The sequence below is a fragment of the Prinia subflava genome, chromosome 4 (assembly GCF_021018805.1).
Source record: "Prinia subflava isolate CZ2003 ecotype Zambia chromosome 4, Cam_Psub_1.2, whole genome shotgun sequence".
Classification (NCBI taxonomy): domain Eukaryota; kingdom Metazoa; phylum Chordata; class Aves; order Passeriformes; family Cisticolidae; genus Prinia; species Prinia subflava.
The window spans coordinates 65091937-65105923 of record NC_086250.1 but is presented as its reverse complement, the minus strand read 5'-3'; the positions used below and the strand labels follow the sequence as shown (position 1 = coordinate 65105923).

The window sequence follows — 13987 nt, the reverse complement described above, 5'->3', positions numbered from 1 at the left end:
CACCTTGCATAATCCTAAATGATTATATGCATGAGATCTTAATTACAGAGAACTTTATCTCTTAATTAATGTATTCCAGACATCTGTAGTTTTGATGTATAAAAATCTAGTTCTTGCCATGGGTATATTTTAAGTCACACATGCAAAAAAGAAATGAAGTTTTCTAGTACTTGTTAGCAGTGTAAGAGGTAGCTAGCTGCTTGGCACTTTTAAATCTGATGCTGGTAATCATCACAGTCTTTGATCAGGCTTTTATATTTTTTTAAAGAAACTGCCCAATCCTACAGGCATCTAGTCAGATAAATAATTTTACTGACATATATAGATGAGCTAAGGTTCCACATTCATTCAAAATGTAAAGGGGAGAAGCTACAGTGTAAAAGCACACAAGGGGTGGGGGGAAATGTAAAAATAAGATCCTTTTCCTTTATAGTGAGAAAGTGTATACAACTAGAATCTTTTTACCCCGATCCACTTAGGAGCATGCTGTTTAACGACACGAAGTGATAATGTACTTAAATGGTTAATGCAAGGGTTGATCCTCCTCTAAAACCGAGCTGGGAACAAAAGCTGAAATGACTTTTTGAAAGGGAGGGACAGGAGGGATTCTGACCCTTCTCCTGGCGCTTTACAACGTGAAACCACAAAGCAATTGAGGAATCAGAGCACGGCACGTGGATTAGAAGGCTTCCTGGAAGCAGGCAGGGCTGTACAGTGCCCCAGCCCTCCCTGAACTTTCCCGTGGATACAGCAGCCTGACAGCCCGGCTTCCCGCTGGGTGGATCTGCAACTCCGGGAGGGAATGGCACTTCTTGTTTTTAATTAGCAAAGGTGAAAGGTGAATTAAAACTAGCTGTTTGGCAAGTCAGAGCAAGGGGCTGTGTTCTGAGGAGCACCAAGGAGGAGGGTGCTTTCTCCTTTTTTCCGATTTTTTTTTTCTTTTTTTTTTCTCCCTCCCTCCTTCTCTGAATGAATTGCCTTGCAGGAGGGACTGAAAACAGCTTCTTCCTGAATCCACGGCAGAGTTCATAAAGACAGCTCAAGACACAACACTGCAGAGTAACGCCTTGGAATGTCCTCGCACTTTATAAACAATTGTCCTAGGGAGGGAATATTTTTACATGACATTTGCACAGCTTGACAAATGGCTAGCTGAGGCTGTGTGCTGCTCTGATGAACACTGAATTTCCCGCAGAGACACCCCACAAACTGACCAAAGACAGAGACCTAACTGCACTGGCAAAGTGGAAGTTGGAGCCTTAAAAAACACCCCCCAAAACAACAAACGAACAGCAGCAGTTCAGTGAAGAGAGCAAGAAATCTACCTTGGGCAGGATGACATCTGCTCAGGACCTGCTGATGCTGGCACTGTATGGCTTGTTACTAGAGTTACCGGCTGGATGTCACACAGCAGAGACGAGGCAACCAAGGCTACGTCTGTCACATAAAGGTAGGTCAGTGTGTCAGGTTTTCAAAGACTTTTTACTGTTTTTACAAGTTCATTGACTTCGCTGAATGTATTGCATCGGGATTAAACTGTGGTCCTTTGATTGAGTAAAATGTTCCTGATCACAAATCTTGTGAATTGCTTGCTTGTGCTAAACTGCATCTAGATTAAGTTTACGGAATTCTGGAAGACTTAAGGTACTTGCAGTGATGGTTTTAGACTACTGAAATATGCTTCTACTGGAAAGTGTGTTAGATTTGCATGTCATTCTCTCTTACTCCCTGTGCTGTAAGAAGACTGTCAGATCTCTTAATAAGAGGGAAATAAATGGAGAAGATAACCTGAAATTATTGCTGAATAAATGTGCATCATGTAACTCTTGAACAATTAAATGTCTGTTTCACTTTTAGAATTCTGTCTCTCTACAAATATAGCTAAGGCAAAAGGACTGAATTCCTGTGCAACCATATGATTCATTTTCTAAACTAGCAAGTGTCATCACACTATCATTAAAATGAGTACCTGCCAATATAAGTCTGCTTGCTGTCTAACTGAGTTACCCAAAGGAAAAAGGCTATTTTTTTTTTCCTGACATATTTATGTAGAATACTTATAACTTTTATTTTTGCTTAAAATTATTTAAGTCTCGGTTACCTGAAGGCTGAACCATTCTTCCTTAGCTCCTTCAGTCCCTGTTCTGTTCTGGATTGCATGTGATGTAAACTCTTCCCTATGATTTGGGTTTAATCCTGTATATATATAAAAATACCTGTGCACAGCCACAGCATTTCAGTTCTCTGCAGCAGGACATACATTTGTAGATTATATACTTAGACAGGTATGACAGATGATCATTGCAATAGGAGAAAAAAATGTAATTGTACAAGACAAACTGATGATTGGCCAATCAATAATGTTGGATATCACCTCTTAGGCACAGATGAAAAGAAAATGCTTTTTTGCTGACATAGTTGGGAAATGAGCAAATTCTAATTTACTGAAGAACATTTCAATGGTTATGCAAGTGATAACTAAGCTGCATCAGTGTGAAGTACATTAGAATACCTATTTTAAGAATGGCTAAGATTTAAGAATCAGCAGTATCTAGAGCTCCATGTGTATACAGCTTTACTCTAAACAAGGTTCAATTGTGTTTTATATGGCAAGCTAAATTACCAATTATAGGGAAGGGAGAAGCTGAATAGGATAATTGGTCTGAAATTTCTTATAGCTTCTTGCTAGGAAGCTATAAGAAATGAGGTTTGCTTTTACAGGGCAGTGAAATGTTTTAGAGAAAGACGTATTTTTCATGGAAAGCTGTCTTGTAAGTAAACAATTAATTGCTCTGAATGAAATAAATTCTATGACCCCTTTTAACATATAAATCACTTTTCTTTTAACCTATGGTTTCAGAGTACAGTAGGAATGAGTGCCAAATGCTGATTGTATAATCCTTTCACATCTCTTACTGTTGATAATGTGCATTTGAATACTGATTTATTTCTAGATGTAACTTCTAGGGCTATAATTATTATTGATATTTGTTTGCCTGTGATGGGGTAAGGGAGATGAGAAAAGCACAGTAAAAGAAACAAATAGACATAGTGTTATGTTGGTTCAGAACTCTGGCTTAGCTGACAGTTTTGGCAAGCCCCCCACTATGGTGCTGTGACTATTAACTGCTTCTCTGCTCACTTGTAGTAGTAATTGCTTTCCAATGGTTAGAACTAGTGTACATTTCACTGCACACTACTTCTCTTTTCAGCAGTAAGCCAGTAATTTGGCCATAACACATCATAACTCTGATATCTTCAAAGAGATCTGAAAACATCCATTTCTCACAGAGGGCCAAACCTTACCTGCCTGATGGTAGTTCCCTCAGATCCAACAATACAGAAAGATCTTTCCTCATAAATTCCCTCCCATGGTCACACACATCACCATCTTGCATTTCACCTTGTACAATACCCTCTCACGTTTTTCACACTTAGGAAATGTGACTGATTTTACAAGCAGTGCTGCAGTTAGGGAGTGCCTGACCACATATCCCCAGCCAAGGGTTGGAAGTGGCATACCCTCCTGCCACCCTGGGGACAGCCACTTCAGCCCTCCCAGCCACAAGAATGTAGCGACCAAGCATGAGGACAATGAGCAAATGTCACTGCTGTCCTCACTAATCAAACAGGAACAGCAGGAGGGGCCCTCATCTTAATTGCATTTGCTCCAGAGAAAGGCTGCTGTGGGTGCCAGGGAGGTGTGGGGTAGCTACAAAGAGGTGGCCATGCACCCTCTTAGGAAGGGCTTCAGCCTGTCCTGTGAGTTGATGTTGTGGTACAGAGGACGAAGCCCTTATGTGTAAATTTTCCATGTGAAATAGCTGCAGCTTCAGATAAAAATTTCACTGCAAAGACCCTGCAACATGGAAGCCATCAGGCCTGCTAAATGCCTCCCTTTGGAACTGCAGATGTTGGTGGCTAAGTGGGATTTGGGCCCTTGCAAGACAGGCTAGGGCTGACTGGAAAGTGAAAAGCTTCTGTGGTGAGTGTCATGACATTATGGACATCACATTTTTTTGTTGTCCTTATGGAAGGATATTTAAAACCAGTCCATTTTAAAGTCTGTTTCCTTAGAGTGAAGAGAACACTTGCACAAATTAAAAAGAGTCTCCTTTGATTTTTATAAATTCACAAATTATCTCTTTAAATCTCTTTTAAAGTGGTGCTCAGTGAAAGTGAGTGAGTGGTCTGACAGTGAATGGGAATTGCTCTCACAGCAAACCAGACCTTCACCTGCAGTGCACACGTCTGCAAACCCACAGCAACAAGATCAGGTCCTAACCCTTGCAGAGGGGTCACCTGATGGATAGGAATACCACAATCCCCCTGCCAATTAAGGGATGTATTGTGCAACCCCTGTTTGACTCCATGGCCATTTACTCTGCTTCAGTGGGAGTTAATGAAAGTCCTGCATTCATGAACTACTGTTAAACCTGTCAAGTCAATGCAAACTGTAATGGTGACTTTTGCTAAGGTGGATCATGGTCTTTATTCACAGTAAACTTCAATGTGAATTTTGCCATTTCTTTATCAGATGAGAATTGATCCTATAACCCCAGAGCAGTCATTTTATGGTCCTAACTTCTTTTTTAGTAGGTTGAGATAGGTTTATATGCAGAACTTGAATGTGTCTCAAACCATCATCTTTTGTCCATTAGAAAATTTATACTGCAATTAGTACCACTTGTGGCATTAGTGTTATGATTGCAGTAAAAGTCAGTGGTTGAAGATGACCAGCCAAGGTCTATGTACTCCAATAGCTTAATGTTGATTTGTAGAGATAAAAATGTGTTATATCTTGTTAATATTACAGAGAAATAGATATCTGCATTATTAAGTTGTAAGTTGACAACTTCATTTAAAAATCATTAGCTCATTTTATGTACAGTACAGACTCTGGCTAATGAGGTGTTAATGGAAGCCAAGCTTCAGCCCTCTTCTTTATAGGCTGCTGGTTAAATTCTTTCCCAGTATCCCACAGTTTGAGTTCTCGCAATGGGAAATATATAATTAAGGTGAAATCAGCACACACTGCGTGTTAAAAAGAAACTATTTACATTACAGATTGAAATGGATTGGGTTTCCAGAGGACAGAAAGGATATATTTTTATAAGACTAACAGAGCTACACTGGAAGCATGTGGGCCTGGAAGGCCTATGAAGGATATAATTGTATAATTCAAGCATTATGCATGGTTTTCTTTGTATTTCTAATTGGTTTGGGATTTTTTTTTTCTTTCCCTAGTTCATAAATATGGTAAAGAACAAAGATAATACAGTATGAAAATGAGATGTTGAGCCTTTAGAGTGGGCTGTACAATTCTGATGCTGCAATGGGGTCTGGTGCAGTTACGTGCAGCAATTTGCACATCTCGAGGGATCTGTTTTCTGTTTTACCCACTGCATTCTCTTGAGCAGCTTCAGGGGATTTGTCATTACCTCAGGTTGTGCACTTATGCACTGGACACTGCTCTTGTCTGGAAAAAGTGTGGTTAAGAAGCAGTTGTGCCTGCCTTACCCACAGAAATACGTCTTTTTTACCTGTTGTTGGAACTGCTTGCAACTTTCTATAGAAGAGTCAAGCTGCAGCAGGCAGAAGGAGCAGACTGAACTTAGAAGGAAACCATCTGAGTTAAAAAATGTATCCTCCAAGCACAAATATTTCAAATAGTAACATGCTGCTAAGGAAGGGCAAGTTGAAACTTTGCAGACAAAATCTGATACTCTCCATGTTCATAGTCAGATTTTAATATGTAAAATGTGTAATGTAAAACATTTAATGTAGAGGAATTTTAGGGGTTTTTAGAGCTGATTAATCATCTTGGAGGGCTGGTGAGGTCTGTTACAGCAGAAAAAAATGTCTCATTGCCATTTGCAGGAAGCACAGTTTCAGCACACCAACTATAACTTTCCTGACATTTGCAATTTAGAATTTATTATAATTAAGACTAAGAGTTTCACCATGTTTATCCATGGTATCTTACTCTGCTCTCTAGCTAGAGGGCAGTAAAATTTATTCAGAGGCTAACAACTACACTGAGTAACAAAAATGTAGAGAATATTTAGACCTAATTATAAAGTAGGAAAATATGTTTAATAAAAGTATAGTATTTCCAATTAGTAGTCACCTGGCCACATAAATCATGGTTAATTAATTAGCCATATAACTCAGAACTGAATCATAACTGATTACATTTCATACATGAAAATGTTTTCTATGCATAACAACTTTCACTGATTTTGAATGACTATGAAGTTTTCCTACCAAAGCAAATTCAAATTCAATAAAGATGTTAATTCATGCTAGATATAAATCACCTTGACTTTGTACCAGGATAAGGAATGGACTTGTGGTCTTTGCTTATATATAGTCCAGAAAAGGCTATGTACAAAAAATAGAGGATATTGTATATGTATACGCACACACACACATATATATATATAAATATATATATCTGTAAAATATGTGTGTATCTATAACAGATTGAAACTCAGTGTTTCTTACATTGAATTAAAGAACAGTAAAATTCCAAGAGTTTAGAAACTAATGGCCTTTATGACAGCTCTACATCTAAATGTGTATGTCTATAAGAGCTGATAACCAGAATTACAAGTGTTTAGAAAACAAGTGATGAGTAATGTTTTATAATTCTCAAGGCCACATAGAACTCAATGTCAGCTTAGAAATATCTTAGGCAAAGATGCAAAAGCATCTCTAGGCCGCTCATGAGGCAGAGAGGAGAGCTTTTGCACCTCCCACTGGATAGTCAACCAATTGTCAACATTTAGGACAAGATTCAGGTTTATTATTGACCCACATCACAAAGGGTGACTGCTAGGAAGTTCAGGAGTGCTTACAAGTAATTCTAGAGTGACTTGCTCACCGAGACAGGAATTTTTTGGCAGAGAATTCATGCTAGTTCCTTTCATAACTGCATTTTGTTGACAAAGGCTGCTGTAAGTGTTGCTGAAGTAGAGCTCTGAAGTGATGAGCACCACGGCCAGGGATGTAAGGAGCAGACGGTTTGCAGCCCAACATCAATCACTTTCCTGTTCCTGCTTTAAAGAACTAAGCACTATCTGAAGGTGCAAGGCCAGAATATCGTGCATGTTGCTGCTTCTCTGCAGCTAACTCCCTGCTTTCAAAGTGATAACACCATCTGCTATTTTAAACTCTTCATCAGAGATCGTACTCGTCATTATTTCACTGAAAGCAGGCTTTATATTTTGCTTAAATGAGAACAGGATTAATGCTATTTACATGATTTACAGGATGGTGAACATCTGTGTCATGCCTTTTGAGAAACTTCTAATCAATACATATTCTAAAAGTGTGCAATGGAAATATTATATATTATTAAAACTGTGGCCGTGGTTTTCTTCATCTACCCAGGCAAATATGATGAAGTTATAGCATGCAGACAGTGGTAATTACAAAAATCATCATTTCTTGAAGAATTTCGTTGCCTGTAGGAGAAAGATAACAATCTTTGTTTTGCAGGGAAAAAAGCCCTCTTGAGAATACTATTTAAAATGTTTTTTGTTGGTTAGTTAATGTTTGGCATCTATTTAAATCAGTTAAAGATTCAAAATTAAACATGAAAGAACATGTTGAAAAAGAATAAAAATATTGCATTATAAAAAATATGTAGTATACTTTAGCCATAATTTCAAACTCTTGTTAAGAAAGAACTTAAATAATTTTGAAGAAACAATATTTGAGAAGTTTAAAAGATAAACTCCATCTTTAAATTGGTGAAAAATTTAAATTGCCATTTCAGTTTGAGGAACTGACTCTACTGAGCCTAATGTATAAATTAAAACAAAGGAAACCATCATGATTCTCTCAGAGCACAATTTTAAAACCAATGTGTTTATCTCACATTGACAAATTCCATTTCCTCCTTGATCTTGGTTCTTCTGATCACCCTCAAGGCTGCAAATTCTTATTTTGGAAGAGAGATTTCTCCTTGTTAATGTCTTCAATTGAAAGCTGACTTCAATGCACTTCTCCACTAAGTGTTTTCTTCTTAGTTTAAGCTATAAATTGATATGCTTTCACTCATGTTGCAGCCCTTTGGCAAATCATTTTACAGCAGTATGAAGACTATTTTTTTCTTTTTCAAAACAATGTAAAGTAGGAATGTACCCTTATGTATTCAGTTTTTTTCTTACACTGTGATGATTTTCATACCTATAAAAATCACCCAAGCAAAAGTATTTTAAGGTAAATTTTGTTTGGTGCTTTTTTTCTCCTTTTTTAAGACACAATATTGCAAACACAAGGAATGGTTTCTCTGGTTTGTCTCAGGGCTTCTTTATGACATTTTGATGCTGGACTCATTCAAAGGATTTGAAAAATTGCAGCACATCACAATCAAGCATCCAAATACACTGTTTAGCTGCACTGCTTTTGGAGGATGCATAATCTTAGGTGACAAATCTTTGTTCCTCTAGTCTGCTCATTCTTATTTTACCTGCAATTTGGAGGACCTCCAGAATGTAATGGCATGTCAAAGGTTCCTTTTACAGTTTCTGTGCAAGTATGTACAGGAGGTCTGGAACCACAAAGTTGTCAGAGGAATGCCTGCCAAACATCTTGGCCCTGGCATGACATCCAGCCTGTGTGTGCAGCCAATAGCTGCAAAACTTGAATTACTCATGTAGCTGCAAAATAATTTTTGATGAAATAAAAGTTGAATCTCATCTTTAAATTACTTTTTATTAGTCTCGGGTGAAAGCAAAAATTGGCAGTTGTTTATGTCATGTCTCCATACCTTGTCTTGCTAGAGTACTTGGTGTGCTTTATTGCCTCTTCTGTCAACCAGAATCTGCTCAGCTCTTATTAAAAGTCAACAAGAGTCTTCCAGTTATGTGTCATGATCTAAGATTTGTTCCTGAGTGCAGTGTTGTGTTTCAGACTGAAACTTCATTTGCCCTGTGGAGGTGCCAACCTCTTCCGTAGTAAGCTCTACAAGAACAGAATCAACTCTTGTACCAGGAAGCAGCAATATTCCATCATGTATTTACTTTTCCATGGAGAAACACAGTTCCAGAGCACTTTCTGCAACTCACCTGCTTGTTACTGATTGGCTCTGGTACTCAGACCTCTAGTATCAAGGAATGGATTAAAAACTGGTTTTGTAAACTTCTCCACGTTACAAAGTCAACGTGAAAGAAACCTTCTAATGGTCAAGTGGCAAAGACTAGTTTGACGTAGACATGTAACATTCAAAATTATATTAGTTTTCTTGGTTGAATTTTCATATCAGAAATTCCTAATTGTGAAGGAAACTTTCTAGTCAAGGAAGATTATATGAGAAATATGAGACTTGTCTGCTTTGTGGGATCTATTGCAATATAGTTCAAAGAATCTTTATGAATACGTTACGTCAAAATACAGAAAAAAAATTAAAGGCCAAAAATTTCATCAATGCAAAATAAAAAAAACCCACCAAAACTCATCCAAAAAATGTCTAGTAGCCAAAAATGGGAGAAAGACAAAAACATCACTGACAGTTTCTCATATCTCTTTGGCCTGAGTAAAGATATTCATTATTTATAAGAATCTGATGACAAGCACTATACAGTACTCTTCACACTGTGGTTTGGCAGGAACACATATGAAAAAAAGTTGTTTATGATCCTTGTGAAATCATGTTGTTAGCTATTTTACTTCATCAGTAATGAAAAACTCCAAATTTTAGGAGATTTGCTTGTTCAGCATTTGCAGTTTATTTCTCTTCCTATTTTTTTTTTTAAATCCTCAAAAACCCCCAAAATACATTTACATACAAACATACGAAATTCTCAACCCATGCTAGACTGTCCAGCATGAACGTTTTGTTTTTTTTTTCTTTCTCTCCCCCAAAATAAATTCTCTAAACCGAGGGACCAGTGCTTAGAAGATAAGCATTCAGTGAAAGAGGATTTAACTCCTCGTCACATCTTTAATGTATCTGTTCTCTACTTCTGTGTTTATTTTCCTCTAAAGGATTCCTGACTTCATACTGTGAAGCAATTGAAGCTTCTGTGGGGAGCCAAACAATGGGGTTTTTACTGTGGCTTAGTTTGCTTTATAAGCTTTTTCTTACAACACATTTGTTTAATAGGCCTAGTAAAATAGTGAATGCAGCTGTAAATATATCTTTTATTTGTTGGTGTGCAATAAACATCACAAGGATGTTGGTCTTTTCTTATTCTGATGTTCCTGACACTGGTGAAAGGAAATGGTACAAAATGAATGGAAAGTGCCTTAAACTGATTTCAGAAAACAACAGTCCCCACATACCTAGGGGTTAGTACCTTGTTTCCCTTTTAACAGATGGTTTCTCCCAGCGGTGTTACTAAAACTTAATAATAGCAAAATAATAGGTTTCTTGATGTGAGGGAACTATTCCAGATAGCACTATTCACTGGGGTCATTGCTGAAGGTCATTTTTCAACCAGAAAGCTAAAGGTTAGCAAGTGTTGCTCAATTCCATGAGCTCCTGCGACTCTTTATTTACCATTAAGCTAAGGGCACTCCTCTGGGTGTGTGGTAAAAGCCAAAAGTAAAGGAAAATAAACCCATTCCTTTATATATTAAATGTTTCATCTAAGTTGATTGAGAATGGTATGATACAAAGCTTGAAAATATGCACTGTCTGGGAGCCCAGAAAGACATAAGCTGTCTTGGAGATCTTGTTCTTATTACTGTTGTTACTGAAAAGATGTCTTGTCTTTATGTGCCCGTGTTTACATGCAGTAAGTCATTATTCTCTCTTCTCTGCTTATCTTAGGCATGGCCATGTCCTCCTGCATATTTTCAGGTTACACAAGCATCTGGGATAGCAGTCATTTCTAAACTCACTACTGAGAAGGTGTTAAAGTATTCAGCAGGTTCAGCACTTATTATAGCTCACAACCAGGCTGTAAACAGTCCCAAGCTCTTTACTGATTCCGTAGTATTCCTTGTTGAGTGACTGCAGCTTCTGTGGTTTAACACTCAAACTCTGCAATGGGTTATTTAATTTCTAGAAGAATTGAATTCTTGTAAATAAAATGCTTCACATTTAGAAGACAAAGTGACAGTAAAGAATGTTTTTCCAACAGCTCTGAATGTTGCATACTGTCCTTAAATTCTGCTGCCAAATATATAAAACCTTTATTACAAAACCAGAACATATAATAAAAAAATAGAGGTCTTATTTCAGTAATTACGATAGTAAACCTCCCATCAACTTTGTGACTACAAAGTCGACAGGATATTCCTTGCTCTTGATCTTACTCTCTGAAAGAAGTGATCCATTTGGTCATTGCGTTTCACCTGGAGATGTATTTCTGTCTCTCTTGAGTTTAGAGGGAGAATAGTGGTGAGCTTAAACCGGAGTCCTTACATTCCAATAAAAGTAAGTAGGATGGATTTGGGAAGAGTGTTTGATGGTAAGTCTAACATGTTATGCAAGGATAAAGCTCTTTGGCTGAGAATGACTCACTGCAGAGTTTACAGGCTGCAGCACTATTGCCTTGATAAAGTATAAGTGAAGATATTCCTAAGTAGTGTGTCTTTGATCTAATATTGGTCTGGAAGAAGAGGATGGAGGTGGAGTCATTTGAGCAGTGACCTGAGCAGTGTAAGTTGCTCCCAGAGCTGCTGGACACAATTGTCTCTGGACTGCAGCAATGACTGATGTGCTCTGCACCTGCTTCCATGCACAATATGCTGATTTAGATTAAGCATGACATGCTTAGGTTAAGCAGCTTTCAGAACAGTTTAAACTAAATTGATGTACTTTCGTGTTGAAATAGGTGAGCCACTCACAGCTGTCTGCCATAGCTCAGCTACTCCTTAGCAAAGAAGCAGTAAAAAACTGTGAGAGGTTAGATACAAGCTGTGCAAGTTATTTCCACGGCACACAAAGTGGCCTCAAAGACTGTATCCTAAAACTTTGGTTCTATAAATATTTGATCTTATGTGTCTACTTTTAATTATACAAATTGCTTCTTTGATTAAAAGTTAAATCAGGGTTTGTTTGCAAGATCAAAATCTATGGCATAGATTCTTTGAGACCATCCTTGTAGTGTGATTGATTAAAATCAATCATGACAAAAGCTGTTCTATTTTGCACATACCCCAGGAATTACAAAGCAACTTGAAATATTGAAAATATTGATTTATGAGTATAATTTCACTTTCCATTTTATTCTAGGGTTAAACTCTCATGGAAAATCTTGAGAATTAAAGCTTGCTGTCCTCTTTTGTCATAAGGAAAATGATATTTCCAGAAGATGTTTCTTTGGGGCTTTTATAGAGCACTCTAATATGGGTGGGTACATGTCATTTAGAATTGTGAAAAGAATTTTACCAGTGCTATATATGATCTTGGTAATTTTCTTGACATGGAGTAACCCCTTACTTTCTTAGGAAATGTAACAAATTACTTCATAATATCAGGTTAATGGATTTTTTTTTGTGGTTTCACATTTACTGCTTTAATGTGTAATAGCACTAAAATCCTTGAGCTGTAAAATTAGATGTCTGAGCTGTTGAAAACTCCTTATACTTTTAATTTAGGAGTAAAACAAAACAAAAAACTTACAGCATGGAGATTTGAAAATAATAAAAACTAGTGTTTATACATTCTTGTGAAACAGTTACTGAAGTGTGCTGTGAATTTGATAGCAGCATAGAAATGCTTTACCTTGGGATTGTTGAAAGGTAACAGAGATATTGACATGTCCTAATACCTGATACTAGTGCCTGAGAGTGCTGCAGGACCCATGGGGAATATCTGAGAGTTAAACTTGTCATGTCTTAGCGTGTTTTAGATTTTAAATGGCGTATACTATAAATTAACATGCAGAAAGTGGGTTTCTAAGCTATGAGGAAAAGGCTCTCCAGAGTTTTTCTGAATTAGCCATACATTGTATGCAGGACTGAAGCCTTGCTTCAGCCTTGTTGGAGAGGTTTGGCCTCTGCCTTCAGCTGCTCACCACATGGTGGGAAGTTTCTACAAGTGTTGATTTCTGTGCGAATTTTGTCTCCGTGGTTTTGCTTTACAAGTGTTTGGTCCTTCAGTCTGTAAGGTCTGCTCTGGCCAGACATTTTAATTTGGATGGCAGAGATTAGCTATTACAGCATCCACCTGAGCACCATAATTATGGTTGTAAACACATTACAGTAGCACAGGGAGAGAATATGTTTCTGTTGGTATCTTGGTGTCCTGCAGTTGGTTTCACAGGAATTGTAACAATGCTGATACTGCTTACTCTCTACAGGATTGTTTACAGACATTTAAAAATGCACTTGAGAGCACTAGAGTGTGGAAGCAGATCATGAGGGCAGGTTCCATTACTGGATTTTAAAGCCTTCCTGATCGTAATGCTGTTGATTGGACAAGACTTGCTTTTAACCCATCAGTTCCTAACCCAAACATATACTGATCTTTAATCCTTGAAAAGACCTCACAACTGCTGAAAATGTAGAAGATGAACCCAAATAAAGACCTCACAACTGATGGCTGTTATCTACCTTGGATGGTGAAATCCAGAGATCTGATATGATGATTATAGAAGTTACCATGAAAGTAGTATCCATGAAACTTGTCCTTAAACCAAATATTTTTATAATAAAGTATTTTTTGGAAAGTCAAGGCCTTTTATTTCACTGAGAGAAGGTGTTTGTTTGTTTGTTTGGGATTATTGGATCATCAATAATGTGCTAATAATTAGATTTGAGAAATCTGGATTCATTTGAAATTTTATGGAAAATTTTCAGCAAGCTCCTGGGATGCTCTAGGATTTAACTCTTGCTAAATCTTGTAATTTGCTTCCCAGTAGAATTATACAACCTACACGGAGAATAAAACTTCCTTCCAACTTCCTATTGTTTTACCTCATGAGACTGAAATATCTTTGAGAAGTGTGACACTGGCAATAAGGCATAGGAACAAAGACATGCCTCAATAGCTATCATTAAGAAGGGCTATCATTAAGAAGATAAA

General features: G+C 37.4%; 1 protein-coding gene across 1 annotated transcript in view; it reads left to right on the top strand.

Annotated features, from left to right (window-relative positions):
• The first annotated feature begins 216 nt into the window (after positions 1-216).
• Positions 217-13987, top strand: part of SEMA3E (semaphorin 3E) — a 132878-nt gene continuing 119107 nt past the window's right edge. Inside the window, exon 1 of the mRNA XM_063396990.1 lies at positions 217-1450. Coding sequence (XP_063253060.1) covers positions 1336-1450 — 115 coding nt within the window. The 5' untranslated portion in view covers positions 217-1335. The remainder of the gene's footprint in view (positions 1451-13987) is intronic.